This window comes from Myxocyprinus asiaticus, chromosome 22 (genome assembly GCF_019703515.2).
Source record: "Myxocyprinus asiaticus isolate MX2 ecotype Aquarium Trade chromosome 22, UBuf_Myxa_2, whole genome shotgun sequence".
In the NCBI taxonomy this organism is placed as follows: domain Eukaryota; kingdom Metazoa; phylum Chordata; class Actinopteri; order Cypriniformes; family Catostomidae; genus Myxocyprinus; species Myxocyprinus asiaticus.
The window spans coordinates 18,286,374-18,312,450 of NC_059365.1; the positions used below are offsets into that span (position 1 = coordinate 18,286,374).

At 38.8% G+C, this 26,077-nt stretch overlaps 1 protein-coding gene across 1 annotated transcript in view; it reads right to left on the reverse strand.

Moving 5' to 3' along the window:
• gpc3 (glypican 3) overlaps positions 1–26,077 on the reverse strand; it is a 216,746-nt gene that overhangs the window by 80,741 nt on the left and 109,928 nt on the right. The window contains exons 3-4 of the mRNA XM_051650296.1: positions 18,315–19,003; positions 4,274–4,416 (exon numbers count right to left, since the gene is read on the reverse strand). Coding sequence (XP_051506256.1) covers positions 4,274–4,416; positions 18,315–19,003 — 832 coding nt within the window. The remainder of the gene's footprint in view (positions 1–4,273; positions 4,417–18,314; positions 19,004–26,077) is intronic.

Consider the following 26,077-nt stretch of genomic DNA (forward strand, 5'->3'; position numbering starts at 1 on the left):
AATGCTATTTCTAGCCATTTTACATGCACGTTATCAGGCACGATCATATTTTTTATCAAGAAAATTCACATTGGATCATATTTTTTTTTTTTTTTTAGTAAGACCTTTGATATTAGGGCAAAAATCATATTCTTGATGATACATTTTGTATTGTTTTCCTGTAAAAATATCTAAAAATCCTTAAAAAAAGATCAATTTGATTTATCTTGTTTTAGAAACAACACTGCATAAGATATTTAGGTTTTTCAGAGAATGTATTTTTAACATGTATTTTGTCTTACTGTACTGGCAGAGTTTTTATAGTCAAAACAAGTGAAAAAAATCTACCAGTGCTGAAGAAATAATACAAAGTATTTAGAATACATCACTGACCTTGAGTAATCTAACAAAATATGTTACAAATGACATTTTACAGCATGTATTCTGTAATCTGTAGTGGAATACATTTCAATAGTAACCCTCCCAACCCTGCATGCAGTTAGTTGCCCACAAAAAAATATTTTATTCTTCAGATTTTTGTTATAATCGTGCAGCCCTAGTCCCTTGTATTACATTTTAGGTCTAGTTTACATCCATGTTTATTTTAGCATCATCTGTGGGTTGATTTTTCATGTAAGCACGAGCTTCGTGTATTTTCATTTTCAGGGTTATGGCTATCGGCACTTCACTCAACAACAGTGGGCGTCACCTTTCAAAGTAGGACGTCCTCTTCCATAATAACCTTCTCTCAGAGAATCAACATTATGTTTCTCCAGATGAACATACTGCTCAGTGCTGTTAAGAATGGTCCACACACCAAAGCCAATGTTACTGTCATTCACAGCATTTTTCAACCTACATTTTCTATATGTGTTCAAATTAAGTGTCTGTCAACATTCTGGTTGGCAACTTCATTTGCATGAGTTCAGAAGAAATCCCTTATAACTGCACTGTGAAAAAACATGCCTGAACTAATTCACCAGAAATTCCAAAAAAATCACAGTCGTTAAATAAATTGCTGATATCCGTAACCCTGAAATGAAAACTCAACCCAAAGATATGGCTAAAATGACATGGATGCAAACTAGTGCTAAAATGAACTACAAGGGACATTTGTTGATCTATATAGTGATTTAATTATGAATTTAATGATTTTATGTTTTATACATTTTCATTACAATTATTTATTTAAATATTTAATGATTTAATTAGGAGTAATAGAACGCAACAGTGCCCACCCACTTATTAAGCCATCTGGGTTCCGGAAGTATTTTTCCCATTCATTTTTCCCACAGACCTTTCATTAAATCCTTCATAAAAGAGTTGTTAGCCTTGAACCAAACCAACCAGCTCCAAGGTGAATCACAACATTACAAACTTTGCAAAAAAGTATTTGAAAATCGAACAAAAATACAAAGGTACAAAACCGTGTGCTTATCGTGTTTCATGAGGGCACGGACTACAGTCCCATGGAGCATTGCGAATGATGTCACTGAATAAAAATCAATGGGAATATATAAAACTATTGATTTTAGTTTGTTGATTATAAGTAAAGAAACAAAATATTTATTGCAAAATACTCTGATATGTACAAATAGATAAGTAGTTTAAGGGTGATGAGACACCGACTCGATTTCGTCATTCATAGTGCATCATGGGAGTGGGCGGTCACTCCGAGCCACGTTTTGCAGGCTTGGTTGGATGCAGTTCTCTTATTGGTGAAGCTTTCTCTGCTGGATCATGGGTAATGTACAGTAGTTGTTTAACATCCACTATCAAACACGATTTTTAAACAATGAAGTTGAAATAACGCAAACAAATAGCTTCAATGGAAGCAATTCCATCGAGGAACAACCTCGGAAATTGAGGTAGGTCTGTCTTTAAAAGTTTATAAGATATTGTTGAAAATAAATGTATCTATGGAAAAAATGAGTGGGATTTTTACTTCCGGAACCAGACTGTTGCGCTCTATTTGGCCCTGTACATGAGAACCAATGACGTTTGATGATGTTGACAGCCAACTTGCGCCATAGGCACCATATTTGATTTGAGAGCTGCAGCGGAGAGGAAGATTATCAGTGCATAATTACTTAATTTTGGTCTGTTCATTACAAAAAGCTATCGTATGGCTTCAGAATATAGTGCATTAAACATATGGACACTTTTATTATGCTTTTTTGGTGTTTTTTGTTTAATAGCTTTTCAGACATCATCACTATGAACTGTTGTTGTATGGCAAAATCCTCCTTTTGTGTTCCTTGTAAAAAAAATAACAGCATACAGGAACAACATGAGTGTGTAAATTATGATACAATTTTCATTTTTAGGTGAAATATTCCTTTAAAAAGAATAGATGGCATAGAAATACTGGAAATTATGAAAAAATGAGAGGCATGGAAAAAGCAGAGTTGAAGTAATCAAAATATGAAAATTGGGGTTGGGGGAATAATGATGGAGGGTCAAACACAGTGTGAAATGTGATCTACTCCATTACATCTCGTTTTGTGTCATGCTAAGTTGATTTGATACATTTTGACTGTTAATTGACAAAGCTAGAGGAGAAACAGCCTGCTGTGTTGGCTCAGCCGCTCTCATCTGTTCATCAGAGCGAAGGCGAGTGGAACTGCGCAGGACAGAGGGGGCAGAAGGCAACCCAATGTCACTGTCACAGCAAGAGACAAAGCCTGTGTTTATGAGACTCTCTCTGTCACCATTAGTTTAAACACACACTGCAACTACCCACCCAAAAACACACTCCATTTCACAACTCATGTAAATATCTCCACCCATAATGACACCCACCTAAACACACAGAATCACTCAAATTCACAAGGGAGGCCCTCCAAACAGAATAACACACTGGTAAAACATCTACCATAATATAATGAAATACTTGCATTTTATATGTTGCTTGCAAAAAATATTTATTATGTCAGAATATGCGGCTACTTTTGAATGCCCGTCAATAGAGAAAAATGCTTTTTGCAGCCACTACCAGAAGGGGCTAATTGGACTGGACAGGCCGCCCAAACCTTGACCGTTTGGTTGCAAGACTCCTGAAATGTCTGTGAAAGTTTAAACAGTGGGAAAGAAAGAATCACGCTGGAAAAGTGTGTGGTAGAGGCAAGAGAGAATAAGGGAGAGAGTAGGTATTTCAGAGGTGGTGAAGTGAAGAGTTATCTATTACAATGTCTCAATGCACTCCACACAAACAGCATCAGATAATGTGAGCTGTCTAAAGAGATGCATGACAAATGCATTGTGGGTGGCAGCGATTCTTATTCTTCACATCTATTATTCACTTATTAGCTTTTCACCGGAGTGACTTACTGTCAGTTCTACAGCAGCAGTGCTTTGCAGTCTTCTTGTAATGGAGTGTTTAGAGCACTTGAGAACTCTCAAGAGATTCAAATCAAACAGGAATGTGAGTATATTCAACTGCTAAATGTCATTTTTATGAGCTGAGGTTAAAGAGTCCAATCAGGCCCTCTTCATATTCTAGTACTACTCAGTAATAAAGTCAGCCATTGAAATCTGTGATAATAATTGTGTTAACAACTAAAGCAGATCATACACATACAAAATCATGACAATTTCAATTACCAGTGACTGTATGAAAATGTAACAGAGCATAATTGTAAGTGTGTAAAGCATATAAGTTAAATTATTCAGTGGTGCAGAAATGACATACTTCAGCCTTAAAGTTCTTTTTCGAATAAACACCATTAAAGTCCCATAATAGTAGTCCGTAGTGCTCTAACTTGAGCACTATATTCCAAGTCTTCAGAAGTCATACGATATAAATTTCAGTCTGTTTCTTACACAAAGCTATTGTTTGGCTCCTGTAAACTTGGAATATAGTGGTCAAGTTGTATGGACTACTTTTACTGTACCTTGTTGTCCTTTTTAAAGCTTGACGATCCCTGGAAACTGTATGCATTTTTGTATGGAAAAGAGCAGGTTGAGCATTCTTCAAATTTCTTCTTTTGTGTTCCAAAGAAAGTCTTATGAGTTTGGAACAGTGATGACAGAATTTCCACTTTTGTCTGAAATATACCTACATTTTTCTTTCATTGGTGTAGCCCAATGTAGTCAAGTTGATTTAGTTATATTAAACTATGTCTTTGAATAAATAAATAAAAATATGTTAATTTAGCTGTTACTATATTAACTTACAAACCATTTTACAAACCATTTTACAGTGTGTGAGTAACAAACAACTATAAATAACTAATCACCCAAGCTGTCTCTTTAAATCTCTTCACCCATTTAATTTACAACTCCATGATGTTACCTGCGTCGTCCGAAGAGGGTCTCATCTGGGTCAAAGTTCACTGCTGGACGGCTGTGGGGTAGCTTTGAGGCAGATGTGTGTTCTGTCGACAATGCCACAGCTCGAGACACACGTGGGGGCGCGTGCACACATATACTGCTCACCTGTGAAGATAAGAAAGATTTGAAGGCTAAATTTCATCACTCCTGGACACAGTTTTGGCAGATGCTGAGAAAGCAATAGATGAGTCAAACTGTTTCTGCAAAACTTCCTCCCCATTCAGGTAATTGCCTGGCTGATGGTACCGTGTTTGCCTCGTTTGTTTGTTCGAGGTTTATGACAATAGGATTTACATAACAAAACGAGGCATTGTTGGGTTTGCCAGACACTCTGGCTGCACTCTTTCAATAATCATAAACCTTTGCAGATGTAACGAGAGTAAACAAGGCTCTCGTTCCTCTTCTCATACAGCTAAATGCTATTGTTTTTATACAGGACAGCATAATAATAACAATGCCCCACTCCCACGCTGGGTGTGTGTGATAATGGAGTCTTGCCATTCTTTCAGGTGCAATAAAAATGCAAATGCCTGTTAATGTTTTGCTTGTGGTTTAATGATTTGCCGCTGGTTTAATTTCCCATGGGGGCTGGTCCAGGGCATAATTTTGCCATGTAATGCTTGTGGCGTATTGCGCCTGGTTGTTCATAAATGAATATGTGTGTCTAGGTAAACAGGCTCGGGAAGTCTGATGGGATCGGAGACATGAGATCAATAAAGCAAGGACGTCTTCTTCATGCTGGTGGGGACGGCAGCAGGATCAGGCGCTACAAATTGCTGAACATAGCAAATGCATATAAACTTTTAACGTGCTCTGATACTCAGTGGGTGGTGTGATTAGATCCCCGTCATTCACAAACTTTGCACACACACACACACACACACGGGTAAACACTCAAACCAACAAACTGCTGTTGAGCTTAACGACATGATTATCAGTGTAGATCAATAGAAGCTCTTTCTAACAAAAAGCCCTTGGGAGGATAAATAGATACTGTTTATGTGTGCGAGTATGTGTGTGTGTGTGAAAGAAAGAGATTTAGAGAAAGAGTGAAACAGAGAGAGAACAAGACAGAGATAAAAGCTGTAAGATCAGAGCATTCTAATGCAAGACACTAATGCAATCCTGATGCAACATATTCCAGCACTGCAACACTTTTTTTCTAGCTGTCTCTCTCTCCATCACTTTTCAACTTTTCTTACTCACTTTTTGAGGGAAATTCACTAAGAATAAATTGTGGTCACTGATAGCGAGGTTTATTTGCATGCGCTGTCTGCGTTGCTTTAGCACCTGATTCACTGAAGGGCTTATAACAGTGCAAACACGGCCACAAATGTAGTGCTAAACGTGATATGCACAACACAATTTCCTATGTTGTGGGTCAGTTCGGGGACTGAACCACATCAGTCCACTGTGATCCAGAAACCTTCAAAAGTGTCAAAAGTGGTGCGGTAGACTGCAACGTGTGTCTGGCATTCATCTTCATCGTTTGATGAATTATTGCTGCCATGATCAATAGAACATGCACACAGACATTTCTTTTAAATAAAATGTAATTTACCATCTACTTTCTAATGTCAGAAATAGCAAGTAAATTGCAGCAAGAAAATAGTGCTGTGTTTTGTGAATAAGGCATACCTATATAATGAGCCTAAATTACAAAATAATATGTGGCGTGATTGTGCTGAAAAGAATATTTGATTGAAATACGTTGCAGTGCTCTTTTAGCACATTTGGTGCCTGGTTAAGTTGGATCGAGGGTGGATAGTGAATAAGTTAAGACGCTACTGTTGGGAAGTCTTTATGTAAAAGTATTGACGCTATTAACTTAAAGGTGCACTCAGTAAGTTTTGTCTTTGTGTCATCTTGGACTTACACTGACACCTAGCGGCTTGGATGCAGCATCATTTAAAATAGTTTTCCATTTCAGATGCCACTGTAGAAATTTAGTATTAACAGTCAGCCATGATTTCTTTAAACAATGAGTGAGAGTGTCCAATAACAGGACGGTTACTGAGATTAAGCGAGTAGTATTCAGCTGGTCATATGATTCTAACATGGCAGCCCCCATGAGGGGACCCTCTCCATGTAGAATAAAACAGCTTTTATAAGGTTACTGATATGACTGAAATCTTAATTTTAATGTGAGTAGTCATGATTTCCTACATATACTGTACTGTAAAATTACAATTCATGTCTTTAGAAGTTAAACTTTTTAAATGAGGAAAAAATTACTGAGTGCACCTTTAACTACATTTTTCAGTAACATAACAGTAGCTCCGCTATTTTCATATTAGTGTGGTTCTTCCCATAGCAAGCAACATTTTCCAATGAGTAGCACTGTAGCATCACAAAACACTACATTTGTCATATTGTATTGTGAACACCAACAATGGAGCCAAGGGAGTAATCAACAGTGTTGGTTGTATCCGATTACAAAGTAATTAGTTCCTGTAATCTAATTAATTTTAAATCAAAAAGTAGTGTAACACATAGTGTTGGGCAAGCTACTCAAAAATATAGCTAGCTGAGCTACCAACTACTCAACAGAAAAATTAGTTAAGCTAAGCTAAAAGCTACGCTTCAGAAAAAGTAGCAAGTTACACTACAAGCTACATGCCAAAAGTAGCTTGCTACATTTAAGCTAATTCATATATTTTTTTCAAATGCAAAAGCATCTAAAAGACGTATTCACATGAAGTTTATCAAATCCTTGGTACTGCGTGTTGAGTGACTCCAGTCAGGCTTCCTAAGCAACCAATTGGCCCGGTTGCTAGGGTGGGTAGGGTCACGTTGGGTTAACCTCCTCGTTGTCACATAATGTGGTTCTCGCTCTCGGTGGGGCGCGTGGTGAATTGTGCGTGGATGCTTCGGAGAATAGCGTGAGCCTCCACGCGGGCTATGTCTCCGCGGTAACGCGCTCAACAAGCCACGTGATAAGATACGTGGATTGACGGTCTCAGACACGGAGACAACTGAGATTCATCCTCCGCCACCCGGATTGAGGCAAGTCACTATGCCACCATGAGGACTTAGAGCGCATTGGGCATGCCAAATTGGGGTGAAAAGGGGAGAAACCGAACCCCCCCCCCAAAAAAGCCTTGGTACAGTATATTACAGTTTAATGCAATATAGTATACAGTTATAGAGTATGGTGAAATATGTATTTGCACATAAAAAAACAAACTTGTAAATTCATATTTATACTACTACTTCTTCAAACACGTGTTCAATATGAAAAATAGCTATTTTTATATTTTATTTTTCATATTTATAATACTACATCTACATACCAATTTAAACAACTTTATTTGCACATTCCTGTATAAACATTCTGCATACATACAGTATACTATTCATCTTATCCTGTAATTCTGTGTCTTACTGTTGTATTTCTGTATGTACTGGAAGCTTTTGATAAGAGGCCAAATTCCTTATGTGTGTGAGCACATCTGGGCAATAATAATGTGATTTATGATGGTATCAGTTGGTAATATCATGATACTTTGAAATACAACTACCATATTTACTTTATGTACCATTCTGTATTTACATGGTGCTTCAAAGTACTTCGAAGAATACCATGTTACTGCCATGGTAATTTGATATGATTCCCATATTCATATACAGTACTACTGTATTTACATGGTGTTTCAAGGTATTACAAAAAGAAATACCATGGTGCTTCGCTATATGATTACCAAATTCATATACCATTGTATTAACATGGTGCACCCGGGTAATGGTACATGTCTTAAAAAACAGTGTAATGCCATGGTACTTTTTTATGTGTTTTCGTGTAGGATAATAAGTGTTTTGATACTCTTTTGGTTGGAAAATGGATTTACCTTCAGAAGTCGTTTACAAGCTGCACACATGTTGAACTTTATAAAGACCTTCTTCATCACTGGCAAACGATAGGACGCATTTGCAGGTTTTGTTTTCATTGATTGTAGATCCTCTGTAACCAGCGTTATCTTTATTTTCCGAATTTTAAAATATTCCGTGAACGCGTTGGCAAGTGGGAGCACGCACAAATGATTCAGCAGCGTGCGCGCAAGCTTTCGGAGTCATTCAGATTGAATCACGAACTGATTCAGACCGCTTTCCTATCACGTGTGACCAATTCATTGTTAAGAACCGACTAAAATGAGTGATTCATTTGTGATCGGACATCTTTAGTTCTGATTCAAAACTGGCGATAGTAAACACCGGGTACAAGGCATGATGTAGCGATGTAGCGGTGTAGCTTTTGTCAACACTATGCCTCTACCTTGTCAAAAATGTAGCTTCGCTGCTGAAAAGCTACTTGATTTAAAAACTAGCGAAGCTACCACCGCTACTCAGAAATGTAGTTAAGCTTTTAGCTTTTTGTAGCGAAGCTACTGCCCATCACTGGTGACACATTACATTTTACATTCTTGTTATCAGAGTACAGTTATTGACTTTAATTAAATAACTTTTAAGTACATGTGCTAAAATAATATGTATAATACATTTAAAATATGAATTAATATGTACGTCTGTTAGCTGTTTTGTGACAGCTGAATGATGTGCGACAATGAATGAAGAGGTAATATAGACATTTTTTTATTTGAGCGTAAAACCAAAAGCATTTCTAGGAAAAATGATTTAGAAAGTAAATTAAAAGTAAAATAATTAGTAATTTAATTACTTTTTATATGAAGTAAGCAGTAAAGTAATCTTATTACATATTTAGATAAGTAATTAGTAATTTGTTGTGAATTACTTATTTTGAGTAACTTACCTGGCACTGTACCTGGCAACTTGGATGTTCCATCATGACTCCAGCTCCAAAGCTGCATTTGTTGTTGGTCAAAGATAACCTCAAACAAGGGCCTTAAGATCCATCAGGGCAGGAGAAAGTGCCAAAGAGAGCTTGGCGAGGGGCCTCGCATCGACCAGTACTTTTTAAGAGGCAGGCCAAATCAGTCGAATGAAGCCCAGCGGCAGGATATCCACCACAGTCCACAGGGTATCAGCACCCCAAACACAAGCAATGATATACAAAGCATAGACTCGGTAACAACTATGAGCACAGGGCCCAGCCAGCCAAGATCAGCAGCAAAACAGAAGATCGAGAGTCAAAAGCCGCAAATCTTGTGTCCTAAATCCTGCATGAGGAATGAGTGGGAGACAACTAATGCAGACCTTGTCCAGCTGCTAGAAGGACTGAAAGGACCTGTGGAAAGAAAAATGGAGAAGATGGGGGACATCATATTCAACTATGGCACAGAGAGATTTGGAGTGAGGGACAAGGAAAAGAGGAAAGATCCACCAACCCAGATTAAGTCAAGAAGGCAGCAGGAAATTGAGAGATTGGTGAGGGAAAGACAACAACTGAGGAAGCAGTGGAGGAAGGAAAAAGAGGGAATCAACGTACTGCAGGCTGGAATAAAACAGCGACTCACAACTTTGCGATGGGCAGAAAGTCTGCGAAAGCAACACAAGAAGAAAGAGCGGGCAAGAGCTGACTTCTACAAGGACCCTTATAAGTTTGTCAAACATCTTTTTGCCAAGGAGAAGAGCGGGACTCATAGAGTGCCTATAAGAGAACTCGAGGTCACCTGAGGAAAACATACTCCGACAACCTGAGGAGTGAACCAGTCATCATCCCCCATGATATGCCTCCAATCCAAACACTGGAACATCAGATCGATACAAAGCCCACAACATGGAAAGAGGTTCAGAACTCAGTTCAATGGGCAAGAACAGCATCTACTCCAGGGCCCAATGGTTATAGGCTCTATAAAAATGCACCAGGAGTCCTCAAATATCTCTGGAATCTAATGAAATTGGCATGGGGAAAACAAAGTATACTGAAAGCATGGCAAAATGCAGGAGGAATTCTGATTCCTAAAGAAGTGAACTTCTCAACCATCAACCAGTTTCATCAAATCAGCCTTCTGAATGTAGAAGGCCAAATATTCTTTAGCGTCTTGGCTGAAAGACTCACTGCCTACCTAGTGAGCAACAGCTTGGTGGACACAACAGTGCAGAAGGGGATATCTATAACATGCATATGTCATCTGGCACCAAATACAAACTGCCAAGATGGAAAAGAATGACCTGCATGTGGTATTTTTAGATCTGGCCAATGCCTTTGGATCAGTGCCTCATGAGTTGCTCTGGACAGCCTTCAACTTCTTCCAGGTCCCGGAGGCCATCACACAACTTGTTAAAGCTTACTTCCAGGATCTTCAGTTTTTTTGTCACAACAAAGGAATACACCACCGCTTGGCAGCACCTGGAGGTAGACATAATGCCAGGCTGTACCATCTCTCCCCTGGCCTTCACAATGGCAATGGAGCTTATCATCAGGGCATCACACTGGGTGGTAGGAGGGGAACACCTGAAAAGTGGTCTGTGTCTGTCTCCGATAAGTTGTTCTTTCACATGTAAGCAAGCTGGAGCATCTGATCAGCTCACATGCAAGGAAATGGCTTGGATTACCAAAATGTCTCAGCAGCATAGGACTGTATGGAAATGGAGTCCTTTCTCTCCCAATTTATAGCATTACGGAGGTATACAAATGTGCCAAAGAAAGGTCAGACATGATACTCACAGTCCCGGGTTATGGTTGTGAGAGAGGCTGCTCCAACCCTAGTAACAGGGATGAAATGGAATCCAGAAATAGCGGTCCAGGATGCAAAATCAGCCCTTCGACATTGAGATATTGTAGGCCAGGTACAACAAGGAAAAGGGGGTTTTGGGCTAAGAACAAGCAAGCCCACTTGGCAAAAAGCAACACCAGTTGAATGCAGACAACTTGTAGTGGAGGAGGTGCACTATCAAGAAGCTGCTGCCAGGATCTCTAAAGCCATATCTCAAGCCAAGCAAGGCCGCTGGATGAGATAAGAGGGCATTGAGAAGAGGAGAATCACCTGGAAAGACCTGTGGAATACGGAGGCAAATAGGACAAGTTTTCTCATCCGTGCCACATATGATGTCCTTCCTTCTTCCGTAAATCTAAACCTCTGGCTGGGAGAGGATACTGCCTGTCCCCTCTGCTCAGTTCCTGCCAACCTCAAACACATTTTGGTCAGTTGTAACATCAGCCTAACACAAGGCAGATACATCTGGCGACACATTCAAGTGCTCAGGTGTCTGGCAGCTGGACTTGAGGAGAAAAGAAGAACAACCAATGCTGCGCCTCTGAATACCCAGTCAACCCTCCCATGTCTAACATCTTTCCTCCGAGAGGGAGAGAAAAGAAAAGCAAACACCTTGCATCCTAAGGCAGGCCCACTGGACCCAGCCAGGGACTGGAAGATGCTCGTTGACCTAGACCAGAAACTCACCTTTCCCCTGGAAATCGCCAGCACCAGCCTGAGACCTGACATAGTTCTTGTCGAGTTAACAGTCCCTTGGGAGGATACTGTGGACGAGGCACATGAGCGGAAGAGGCTGCTATATGCCAACCTTGCAGCAGAAGCAGAGAATCGAGGCTGGAATGTCAAGGTGCACCTAGTTGAGGTGGGATGCTGGGGATTTGTGGCCAACTCCACAACAAAGCTCCTGAGGGAATTAGGAATTAGAGGGCAGGCCAGCAGGAGGATAATAAAGGCACTTGCAGAGGCCACCGAACAAAGCAGTCACTCACATCTGTACATCAAACACTTTCATAAATTCATATTAACACACTCAGCCCAGTGGATGCTAACCTAACGATCAATGGCAAAACTCCATGTACACAATCTAGTCTAATCCCAGACTCCCACACACATTCTTCCCTCTGGTGTGTGCTCAGGGGAAATCGTTAGTGGCAAATCTGAAGCATGGCTTTTTCCTGTTGTATACTCTGTTGTGGGTCTTATGTCCGGCCTTGATTAATGTGATTGGGTGTGTGTGTATCTGGGGGCCTCTCAGGAGCTGTGGCACTAGAGTATAGCGTGGCTTTGTGTATATGAGAGTGTCTCATTAGAGGGGTATTAATATCAGGCATGCGGCAGAGGATGTGCTGGCTAACAGTAACACAAAAATAAGCCTCTCACAGAGAGGCGCTTTAAATATCCAATGCCTTCTGTAACTCACACACCTCTGAAATGAGTGTTAGGTGCACATAGGAAGACACAACCACATACATACACATAAAAACACTCTCACATGTACTGCACAGCATCAATGGACCTTTATTAATACAGACAATACATACTCAGCTTAAACAATGGCTTATCAGCAGAGCTGAAAGAACAAAAGGAAACATACAATATGGAAGGGTTAAATGACAAAATATTAACTAAAGCAATAAGCCAATAAGAGGTTGTGCATCACAGTGATTTTGTCACGTGTTGTTAGACATAAAAGCATGATAATTGCTTATTGCTTTGCTTGGTTGTTGTTGGTGGTTGCTAAGGTGTTCTGAGTGGTTTTTAATGCATTTATTATGCGGTTGCTAAGGTGCTGCTTGCTGGCCCAAGTCAAAATAGTCCACCCTAATGTCTCCATAATATTCTGTTCACTAGATACAGTATGTCCCTCCTGCAGAACAAATCTATGGAAAACTGTAAGTCTGATCACATTGATAAGTAATAAAACACCCCAACAAGTTGAGTGATTTGAGGTGTAATTTATGTCGGTAGCGTAAACGGTGCAGGATGAATTATGAGAAGTAGTAATTGTGACACTTGCCTAATATATAATGTCAAATATAAATTATTCCGACAAGTAAAGGACCGGTCATTGATCAGGTGTTTAGGAATTTTACAGGGCCAGAGTGGCAACCCTAGTGTGTATATCTACGATTTTAAAAAAGCTATTTAACTATTGCAAATCCAGTCAGATTTCAGAGTTGCAACTATTTGTTTTATTATATTAATTTCACTATTAACATTAGTTAATCATTAAAAAAAATAATACTTTTATGCTGACCTTGATTTTAAGGCATGGATCCAGATTCTAACAGATTCAAACACAGAATATGCTTATAAAGGTGAATAGAGCTAATTTCATCAGTAAACTGCATTTAGTATTTAGTCTAAATTCTACATTTACACATATTTTCCAAAATGTTTTGATGACTAGTTTATGAAACGGCAGATCTATTGGAAGCTGTAACAATATATCACTCACAACCAGAGATGTGAAAAGATTTCCCCAAAGTTTTCCGTCTGAGAATTTCAGGGTGCTTTGAGTGTGTATGTGTGAGTTGCGTAATGTGAAACAGCACAGGCCTGTTCTGTTCTTTTCTTAAGTGGCAGGTGAGATGTAACTACAGCAGAAGTGTACATCCGCCTCCTCATTTACAGCAGAGAGGTTAGAGGAGGAGGAGTGATGCTCCCTTAGGCACACATCAGCTTCCGGAAAGTTTAATTGTACTCACTCCATCACTTTCCTGCACCTTAAAGTAAAGTATGCTTTTCAATCTCTTTCTCTTTCTCTTCCTCTCCCACTCTCTCTCTTTCTTGTTGCCATTTCTCCCTCACTTCTGCTCAGTAACTGGTAAAAATAGTGCTTCATAAATCATGCATTCTTTTCCAGAGCGGGGGGGGGGGGGGGGAATTAGAGAGAGAGAGAGACAAAAAGCACATTCATTGAGATATTTGATGAGTGAGGTGTAACACTGGAGACAGAGTGTGGCCATTGGGCTCTTCCCGCCATCACACTGAGATGTACTATCATGGTTTTACAACAGAATTAGATTCAGGTACCGAAAGATTCATTCTATAAACTTAAAAAGGTGTGCTAAACCAACAGGATGAAGGATGGTTAAAAACCATTTATGCAGACACCTTTAGCTTAGCAGAGGTATTTTGACATATACAGTAGGACCATTTGTGAAAATTCTTCTATTTTGCATTTTTCTCATTACAAATTATATTATCAGTAGCACAAATTGAGTGAAACCTGAATCCCAAAAATTATATGAATTTTAGAATTTCTTAGTATTTGGTATGTCCCCCTTTTGCTTAATTAACAGCATGCACTCAAGCTAGCACGGATTCCACAAGATTGTGCAAAACTTGATGATCATGTTATCCAGCATGATTTGAAAATGTTCTAAAGAGCATTTTGTGTGATTCAATGGAAGCAAGGAAATCTGACCTTATGGAAAAAGATGCAATGGAAGTGGATGATGATTGAGGCTGGCATTCTGACTGACATCTACTTTTGTATTTAACCGAAGAAAGTAAGTCAGGCGTGTTTGGAACGACATGAGGGTGAGTAAATGATGACATAATTTTACATTTTGGCTGAACCATCCCTTTAACATGGCCAATGTCACATATTGGCCATGGCCAGTGTCACATATTGGCCATAGCCAATGTCACACATTCACTTATTTGAATGTTTACATATTTTTATTGTGGATTCACAACCCCACTGCATCTTCCATTAATTAATTCCACAGGTTACACCTAGAGGAAAAAAACACTGTCAGTAAGCTCTAATCGCCATGTAGACTGCACTTTACAACCAAAAAAACATAAACACTCTCTCTGGTCTAATTGGCAGCTCTCCCCATGACATGTCCTTTGAATCTGGGTCGACAGCTGTTGGTCACTGAGAAGTGAGGGTAAAAGAGAGAAAGAATGAGAGCACAAATCAGATGAAATTAATTTCCTCCAGCATAGCTCCCATGAAAAGAAAGACACACATACAGATGAAAATGCACTGGAAAGAAGAATGCCACAGATGTCATGAAGTCTCAGATCGATTTTCAACAAAAGCCGAGCTGTACTGCAGTTCAACCAAACCAAGGACTCGAGTGCAGCTTTACCTTTCAAAGAGAAATTGTGTATGGAAAGGTCACAAACCTACACACAAGCGCTCTAACCACAAACTCAAGGCACTCTCACAATCTCAGTCACACACACTCATTATTAAGGAATATATGTAGTACAGTGTCTACAGTACTCATTGCTGAAAGACACATTATCATATAAATGATATATGCATACAGTAAGTATTGGAGAAGCTACTTTGAAAGTTTGCTATGCTACAAGCTACTTATAATTTCTTGTTAAAATACAGTCAAGCTACCCTTTTGAAAAAATTGTTAGCTGTACTACAAGCTACCAACAAAAAGTAGCTAACTACACTGAAACTATTCAAGAAGGCAACAGCTTTTCAAAAATAGAATTATCAGGTAGCAAAATGTTCTTCTTCAGCAGTAGCCTACTTATATGGCACAACAAACAATGAGTATCTCAGTTAGGGTGTCAACATTATATTTGAACACATGACTTATACTAAATACAACTAATAAAACTAGAAAACATCCTAATTTATATAATGGAGTGGAAATATATAGGGATGAATCATAGTAGTTATCAAAATTATTTTGCCACAACAAAAAATAGCGAAATGCAACACAAGGACTGAAATGAATCGGTGATTAATTTCTGGTAATGATTCAATGAAATGAACAATTTGAATCTATACTCCATCTACCTACTACTGTATACTATCTAAAACTATTTAAAACATAATTTCAAATTGTAAAAATTATTAGCAGTTTTTAAGAGACTATGTGGTACATTTGTACTTTGAAAATGTTTTTTTTTATTTATTTATTTTTTTTAAGTATTATCAAACCACATTCATTTCAGATGAACAAATGAATATAAATATATGATTAAAATGGTGAAACATCCAGTTATAGCAACTAAAATATACATGTTCCCTTGTACATTTACTGAGCTACTCAGGGGACTCTGCTGTATGCAGTAGAGATTTGGACATTTAGATGTGGAAATATAGATAAACATAGTACTGTAGCGGTAGAGAGATGCATTCAGTGTAAGATAAGGTATTAACTGCCTGCGTCAGTGTGTAGTGTGAAGGAGGTTATTTTTACAAGCAATCAGTGCATCACAATATAATACTTTAATGTGAAGTTATGTTCGGCAAAAGTATATATACGTAATAGTTCCTCTAGGACCCTGCTGTTAAAACTTCACAGGAGCTCCATCAAGCAGCTCGATTACCCCGTGAGGAATAAATAACATGTTCATATTCCACTTATCAAAGCCCGCTCTGATCTCCACAAATACTACAAACCAAACACAACCACAGTTGCAAACACTCACACACACACACCCACACTGTACTGTTGAATCTAAACTGGAGTATTTTACACATAGCAGTGGAGAGGATAAGTGGTTATAGAGCTTTGATGAATAATGCGGTATGTGAGTGCATTTGAGTGTGTGTGTTTTGTACTGGGTGTGAAAGTGAAAAGTTCAGTACAGTTCTATCACGCAAAGCAGAACAAGCTCCGCCATTGCTTGTGTTTAATATTTCATGAGCACACGCAATCATGTTATTGCTGTTCAAACTCCTCCTGCCTCGTGAAAGGGTCTTCGGTGAGAAAGTGAGAGAGGTTTGTCGGGGAGTTCCTGGAGAGCGATGGAATAAGTGCTTGGATGTTGTAGAGAGTGTTCTTTCAAGCAGTAGTCAGAGAGAGAGAGAGAGTGAAAACTAAAATGTACTGTATATTAAAAGGAAATGAAAGGAGAACTAGGTGGGCAAATTATACAATATGTTTCTGTCAAACTTGATAACTTTTTAAACAGAATTTTCAGAGCGCTTGAGGTCTTGAGGTCCATTTCACACAACTCAAATTGTCTTTTGGCACCCCTAGCACGGTTAGATCTTAAAGGTGCACTCAGTGATTTTTTCGCAAATTACTGAACTTTTAAACTTTTCTTAGAGAAAAAAAACGCTTTACATATGGTGATGGATGCACATTAATGAGCATCGCCATGCTGAGATCATATGACCAGTCGTATATTACGAATAATACAATTTTGATAATCCCCTGTAACTGGAGGCTTTCGCTTGCAGAATACGTTAATAATGGCTTATTGAGAATAGCGCATTTTTATAATGAAATCTGTAACGGAGAACTTCTGTTTTTGCATGATGCTGCATTTACAGCACTAGGTTGGCACCTACTGACTGCACAAGTATAAACAAACCACTAAAATTTTCTTTATGATATACTGATATACTGTGATAAGCAAATCTGCAATAAAGTGATATATAACTGCTGCTTAGGTTAAAACACTCAAAAAAAATTATATATATATATATATATATATATTTTTTTTTTATTTATTTATTTTATGAGTATCTCTGTCTTGTGGAGGAAGATGTTGAATGGTTCTGTTTTTCAATGAGTAGATTTGATATTTTGCTTTCCAAATTGCTTTATGCATAATCAAGTGAAAAAAACATGCCAGTGCACAAGACAAAAAACACATTTCATATCTGAAAACAAGTCCAAATATTGCTTATCAGGAGAATATATTTTCTTTTAAGGATGTTTAGATATTTTTACTGGAAAACAAGAGAAAAGTATTCTTTAAGAATATAATTTTTGCAGTCCACCTGTGGCAGCAGCTGAAAATTAAAACTCACAAATTCAATAACTTGTAATGTAATGCTTCTGGTAATAGAAATATTTTTTGTTAAGTGTTGAAAAGTTTCTTATATACTATGTAGAATTACATAACATATATCATTTATATATACTTTTTAAAACCCAAATTGTTTTTGTTTTGGCTTTACCAGAAACATGAAAATTCTGTCATCATTTTACTCACCCTCATGCTGTTTAAAACCCATAAGACTTTTTAAAAAATTTTATGTGGAACACAAGAGGAAAATTTGTAATAAATATTCCAGTCTATCTTTTAAAAAATGGCAGTTGATAGGTATTCACTTTAAAGCTTAAAATAGGACCCAAAAGAATCCATGTAAAGTAGTAGATGTGACTAATTTCATGTGTCATATTCTAAGGCTACTGAAGAAATACAATTATGAAACAAACCCAGATTTAAATAATTTTTCAGGGAAAATTTTATTGTCCATTGCTCATGAGTGCATGAGAGAAGCTTGTTCACAGTGTTTAGTTTAGGAACTTTGTAAGTTCTCGCATACATTATGACAGAAGTACATTATGACAGAATTCCCATTTTTGGGTGAACAATTCCTTTAGCCATCACCTTGTTTTTATGAGAGCATGTGTTACTCACCTGTGCGCTGAGTTTGCTTTTGGCTGCTACAGCTTGTTTCAGAGCCTGTCTAATAATGACATGTAGTCTGAGCACCACAGCCTCGATGTCCTGTTCACCCCTCATGGCAGCAGCAAGTGACCCCAGTTCCTCCACATATGCCCTCCAGTGAGGCTGCACCTCCGCCGCACCCCCCAGACAGGCCCCCATGATGTTGACACAGAGTGGGTGACACGGTCGGGCCTCCAGCAGCCCTTGACAGTGTGGGCAGTACCACAGCTTCAGCAGTGAGCGCCCACAGTCCCTGCCTGCCCGTAGATGCTGGGTCGTGTTCACCACTTCGATGCCAAGGTTCAGCGCTTGCAGGAAAACCCGAGTGGCCAGGAGTGAGCGAGAAAGCCGGGTCATCATCATCTTGGGAAAAGACCCAAATGCAGACGTTCCACGCCATGCCCCTCGAAGGCATTCCTCTGAGATGCCCGCAACCGCCCCATTGCCAAGGAGACGGCGGTAGGTGAGGGGAAAGAGGTGAGAGAAGAAGGTGGAGACCATGTCATTTACATTGGCGTCCGAGCCCAGGATGTAAAGAGACATGTCCAGGAATAACTGTGTGATGGCTCCGCTGGCCCCAGCACCCAAACCAGGAAACTCCTCTCTTATCATGAGCAGAGTTGAATTACGACCCAGACGAAGCACCATGTCAAAGGCCTCTGAAAAAGACAGAGAGTAATGGAAAGATGCATTTTAGATGACAGACAGGGTGGGAAATTTTCTTTTTTGGCCAATTTTACCATCCACTCAGATGCTATGCCATCCATTTCAAATAAAGGACTTACACTATATTGATAAAATTAATCAAATCTGCAAAGCATTAAATCCTGACAGCTGTAATCTCATGTTTTCATATTTGACTGCTCTTTAACTTCATTCTACCCTGCATTCACATGCGTGGATGTTGTATATTGGCTTCGCTATACACAGTGCATAATTGAATTTAAACCTACTGAATACCGTTGACAATCCTCTAGACCAGGGGTGAAAACATGTGGGATGATTTGCAAAACAAAACAAAAAAAATGTTTGAAAACATTCACGATGATTTACCCTGTAACTTGATTTACCCTGTAAGATGTATTCATACTATTATTTTATTAGCAACAGCAGAACAGTTAGCCTAATCATTTAAATTTGTGGTGTTGCATGTTGCTATGTTATAGCTTGCATGATCAGAGGAATTTCTTTTAATTACGCAGGACATTCATTGCTCGCAGAGTCACGTGTATCAGCGAATGCCACACATGTCTGAGGGTGGCACAAGTTCCATGGCCACACATTCCCACAGTGAAGTTTCTCTCACAGAAATAATGACAACATGGACAGGTCCAAGGATAAATAGTAGATGCAATAAATGTTGCATTGTTTCCATCCCATTGAACTATTATTAATTTTAAACAGGTTTTTAGTTTCTTGGCGTTTATGTTCAGTTTTAGTTTAAGACTAAAGCTCCAGCCAAAGAGCGAACACTTCTCTCTTTTTCTTCTAAACATTATTGCTTGATTCCTTTCAACTAATTATATGTGTATTTGTGATGTAACCTCTGGTAAATTCCGTGTTTTTCCTTGTGTTCAGAGTAAAATTAGCACCCACCAACCCACCAACCCACCAAATGTGGACAGCTGATCGTCCTCGCAGTGGCAGACCACGTGTAACAACACCTGCACAGGATCGGTACATCCGAATATCACACCTGTGGGACAGGTACAGGATGGCAACAACAACTGCCCGAGTTACACCAGGAATGCACAATCCCTCCATCAGTCTCAGGAGGATTAAAAAAACAACTGTTTTTTCAAAGTAAAGTAATATATGCACAATAAGCTCTTCCTGAGATAGTCTGAGTTTGTTGGAAGATCAAGTTTTGAGTTTGAAGCCAAGAGTTTGTTTCTTGCTCTGCAACCACTAAAACAAGCTAAGTCTGAAAACACTTCAAATGAGAGTGCATATGTTCTATGAAGAGTGGGCTGTTCACACAGGATGCATTCTTGCATAAAAAATACAGCAGTAAAAATGACAGCAAATGGAATAGAATGCAGGGGTCTCAAAACATGGTTTAAACTTCACATGTTGAACTTCTTTTAACTTGATACGCCGGCCTAAAAACACAGCACGAACAACACATCTGTCTAGTGCATGTTTACATAGAAACGCCCGGTAGATGGACAATTAAAAAGTAGTGCTGTGGAACACAAGAGCATGTTTACTATGAACAGCCACTGAAAAATCAGACAGACGTACACATTGTGAAATCAAATGATCAATCGAAGATGTCTCACAGTTCGCCACAGTGGTGGTAAAGAAGGCAATACCACCCACCACATTGAAAAAGTACTTGCATTTGACTGGTGGTGGGTGTTAATTTCCCACCAGTATTAAAGGTATCACATCTATTCATTTAAAACTATTCAATATCTCTTACTTTCACATATTTTATTGACACCCTCAAACAAGTTTAATGATGCAGAGAGATGAAAGAAAATTACATTACAACAAAACTTCTGATAGGCAATATTCCACAAAATCACTTCCTCACAGACACGCACGCACTCTTCAAATCTTTGAAAGACAGTAAATAGCGAGAAAAAAGGAAGAAAGAAAAGCTTTCTCTCAAGATGAAAACCACGATGTCCTTTTAAAACAACAAGGGTCCTTTCAAGAGTCTTATAGCTTTAAAAGGCATTCATTCATCCACACTGGGTGCTGTGAGAGATGCTGAGATTTTCAGAAAACAGCACAAAGCATCAGGAAGGGAGAGAGAGACATTATCAGTCATATCTGAAAGAGTGAAGCCTTATCAGCACAAAGGCAAAGAGGGATTGCAAAGAAGGATCCAAACCCACCCAGGCAACCAGGAAGACCAAAGATGAGAGGCAGAGGGGATTTAGAAGCATGGGGGAATAGAGAAATGAGGGCTATAAGGAGAGAGAGAGAGAGAGAGAGAGAGAGAGGCAGGAGAGAGGAAAGCCCTATTTGGATGGGTTTCATGTTCTAAACAATGTATGAGTTACAGTTATTAACATAGGATGCTGTAAATGATTTAGATGGGATTGGGATCTCTTTAGTTATTACTGAGGTGGGACTGTCTTTTTCTTTTGTCTGTGGAACACAAAATGAGAGGTTAGGCAGAATGGCAGCCTCCATACAATGAAAGTGAACGGTATCTAAGGCTAATATTCTGCCTAACCTCTCCTTATGCGTTCCACTGAGAAAAAAAGTCACATGGGGTTGGATCAACATGAATAAATGACAAAACATTTATTTTTGGATAAACCATTGTTCTACCTTTATAATCATAACATTATGTATATACACTCACTAACCACTTCAATAGGAACACCTGTACACCTACTTATTCATGCGATTATCTATTCAGCCAATCGTGTGGCAGCAGTGCAATGCATAAAATCATGCAGATATGGGTCAGGAGTTTCAGTTAATGTTCACATCAACCATCAGAATGGGGAAAAATGTGATCTTAGTGATTTCGACCGTGGCATGATTGTTGGTTGTATGGTTGGTTGATTGTTGTACGGGCTGGTTTGAGTATTTCTGTAACTGCTGATCTACTGGGATTTTCACGCACAACAGTCTTGAGAGTTTACTCAGAATGGTGCCAAAAACAAAAAACATTCAGTGCGCGGCAGTTCTGTGGACAGAAACGCCTTGCTGATGAGAGAGGTCAACGAAGAATGGCCAGACTGGTTCGAGCTGACAGAAAGGCTACAGTAACTCAGATAACCACTCTTTATAATTGTACTGAGAAAAATAGCATCTCAGAATGCACAACACATCGAACTTTTAGGTGGATGGGCTACAACAGCAGAAGACCTCATCAGGCACTTTATTAGGACCATAGTGGAAAGGAATTAATTATGGTAAGATTTATACCTGAAGCTGCTACTACAGTGGCCTGTGCAGTCAGTGATTGATTCTCCTTATTGTTCTCTTACTTAATCAGATGGGATGCAGGCAAGGTAGTATTTGAACCACTAACTGTTGGTAAAAAGGTCTAAATCCATAATGAAGATGCACCAAGCAGAGCAACAAGAAATCTAGCTTTAGTGACTGTATTCGACAGAGGACAAAATAAATCAGTAGTAGCGTTGTGAAAAAAATTATATACCACATCACAGACATTTCTATCCAGATGGGATTAGATTTCTCAGAGGATCCCCGAGGTAAATGAAAAATAGTAATTTGCTCCATAATTTTAACAGAAGTTGTATGAAATAAACAAACTCATGTTCAATTCAGACGGGATTAAAATCACAAATGACATGTTGTCTGTGTAACCCGAATTTACCTTACCCCCCTGGGAAAAACTAGTCCTAATTTGAACAGGCCTAATAAGTGACAGAGAGAGTGAATGAAAGGAAATTTGATTGAATGGAGGGAGAGGAAGGCCTTGGGTCCATCATCCAGAGAGGGTGAAGGTGATTCAGAGGAGGGGAGTATCTAATAAGGCCTTTAGACTGCTGAGCGTCATACAAGCATTCTGCCAAGCAGACTGTTCTCAGCTATTTACATGAAGAGCTCCATCCATCTCTCACAAGGGGTCCAGCTCTCAGGGGCACAGAATATTACATCAGCAAAACACGCTGGAAGAGTTTATGGATTACACTGATTGAGATGAGCAAGAAATCACTTAGCAGTATATTATCATCGAGCAGTTAAAAGTCTCAAGGTGCTTTGAGACAACCAAACATACACCCCACCCTGCCAACACACACTCACAAGCTATGTCTGGAATAGCATACTATACTACTACTCTTACTATTTCTGCAGTATACAGTATGTTTACTGTACATAGTATGTAAATTTTCTGTATGCCTGGAAAACCCCGTTAATCTGCTACATTTGGCAAAATGTGCATGACAAAATAAGTTTCAACAGCTTTTCTTGACTCAATATTTGATTGGACTGTCAAAAGTAAAAATATTTTTTTCACAAACCTGGTTTAAAATAAAAATAAAAATACGACATAAGATTATTTATTTCTAAGACTTTAACTGGGCACCACTTGCTGCATTAAATATGCAATGTGATGAGCTCATTTGACAACTGTGTAACATAATATTGTTTGAATCATTTATTGTTGCATAATGAATGAATAAATCTATTTGCTCCATGTTTATTAAAAAAAAAAAAATCATGCACAGTATGGCTCGTAAAATGGAAGTGATATCCCATAAACATTAAAATACAGACTGTTTCAAAACTACAGCCACAAGATGTAAACATTATACATGTTAACATGATTTCAGTGTGGTAAAATCACTTACAGGGTTTACCAGCAATGAAATATTGGATATAATTTTACACTGATAAGATTAGTAAGTGGTTTTATCATGCTAAAATCAAGTTATAAATTGTGGCTATACTTTTGAAACAATTAATATTTTAACATTTATGAACTGGCCCCAATCACATTCATTGTAAATGCCTTACTGAAACCATTATTATTTTTATTTTATTTTATTTATTTTTTTGTGGTAATTAACATTATGCCACAAATGCTGTCGGTTGAGCTTAACTTGTATTAAACATGGAAAATTCCTTTAATTCAGATGAGTCCAGTTGTCATCTCAGAAATAAATACGTTTATTATGCATTTTTAATCCAATTTTGGCAGTCAAGGAGGATATGTTAGAAAGAACACTTGATATTGCTTCTGGTTCATTTGTTACTGGAAATGGAAGGCCAAGTTGAGTGCACTACATTGAGGGATACAGATCTCACCTAGTAAGCTCTGCCTGTATACTGCACATTTTGGCAAATGTAGTGAGTCATCTGGGTAATGCCTGTATAAAAAATTTTTGCAAAATTAATACAGGTAGTATAGTTATATGTAATTCTGACAACAAAGTGCCTCGAAAATCAGCCAGCACTCCCACACACCCACACACGCAATGAATGATGTCAATGAATGATGTTGCGGTATGATGTACTGTGATTTACCATAAAAGAGTGGGTATTGCAGTGGTCAGAGAGGCTATGTAGCGCTCTGTGCTGATGTTAGCAGTAACGGAGTGTGTGTTGTATTGTGGGAGACAGAACCGGGCGTGTCTGCATCTTACTGAGAGTTTGGGCTATAGGTTCACCCACTGAGCTAAGCACTGCGCGCACACACACACACACACACACACACTTTCCTCTGTGATCAACAAGCTCTTAGATGCTCTGAATGCCAAACAGGACACTCAGGGAGAGAAGAGGGAAAACACTCTCATAAGTTAGAAAATACCAACAGACACACTTACACACACAGAGACTGCCACTCACTTCAATTCATATGCAAACACATTCATCACGGCACACAAACTCATGCTGTTCACAAAGCACCAATATAAATATCTTATGCCTATACACTCATTATATGTCAGAAAACAGCATTTATATTTATGAACAAACATTGACACACACAAAACAAGTACGTTTAAAAATGACAATGACATTTGAGACTAAACATGTGTGAGAGCTGAAGTCAAGAGCAGACCATTTCTAAAACAAAGACCCAGACAAAGACTAAACCCTTTGAGGACCAGATCCAGACCAAGACCTGTCGATCCTAGAAGGCACTCTATTGTAAAGAACTGAGATGAAGAAAATGCAGAATTACAGCATTCACTTCAAACACAAAGCCACTTTAAGACCATTTCAAACACCAAGCTGTTAAAATGGTATGGGAATCATGTTAATTTTCTGTAATAGTGAAAACACCATGCTGACCTGTGGTTGAGGCAATTATCACCATTAGCACAATGTAAACAGACTGTGTTCTTGCAACATGATGACAGAGGAAATCAACACACTACTACTGAATGTTCCCGTTCCCTGAAATCAACCCCCATTCTGCCGAATTACTGACAAACGCCATCCCCCATCAGATATTTTTGCATCCATTCAAATGTGTTTACCTTTTCCTGTGGCGCTACTTATTTAATACTGCGTTGTATAAGCAGCCTCAGAGACACTGGTTCTGGTCCCATGGAAACCAGGAAGTAATTGCTTTCACATAAACAATCGTGAGTGTGATTTAGAGGTTGCATTTTCACTCTAAAATGACATTTTTACTCCAATTAGTTTTAGTGTTGAGGTTTGGGTTATGGCACAGGGTTGATAAAATATGCAGTCCTGTTGACAGTATTACATCATTTACAACTAAAAAAACAACTTGCAAGTCGCTTTTGGCACCATTCTGTGGACACTAAAATATGCCCATATGTTTAGCAACACTTCCAGCTTCGGCCACTGGGGGGAGGGATTCCAATTTCGGTAAGCACAGACCGAATTTAGCAGCGGAACTTTTGACCTCCTGTTGCCGAATTTACAATGAGATCAGTCTGGTTTTTGTCTGAGACCATAAGCTGAGACGTTTATGTGGTACTGAGAGGTCTCAAGTAGTTAGTATTATGGGTATTCCTTGCATATAGAAAGTTGGCATACTGTGCACAACATACATACTACATACTCACTGCAAATTTGCATACGTGCACATCAAATGCATACAGTTACACAATTCCGCTTTTAATCATGCATACGCAAAGGACATATCTTGCAGCTTTGTGTTATTAATGTCTTGATGTGTCTGTTCCCAAGGCACTGAGAACAAAAGAGAGAGAGAGCTAGAGAGAATGAGAGAGCTTGTGTGTTCAGCTCTGGTTTTTCCCACTGTACTTCATCAATCTCCCTGAAAGCCTTGTGTAAGGCAGAAAAAAGCCACTGTA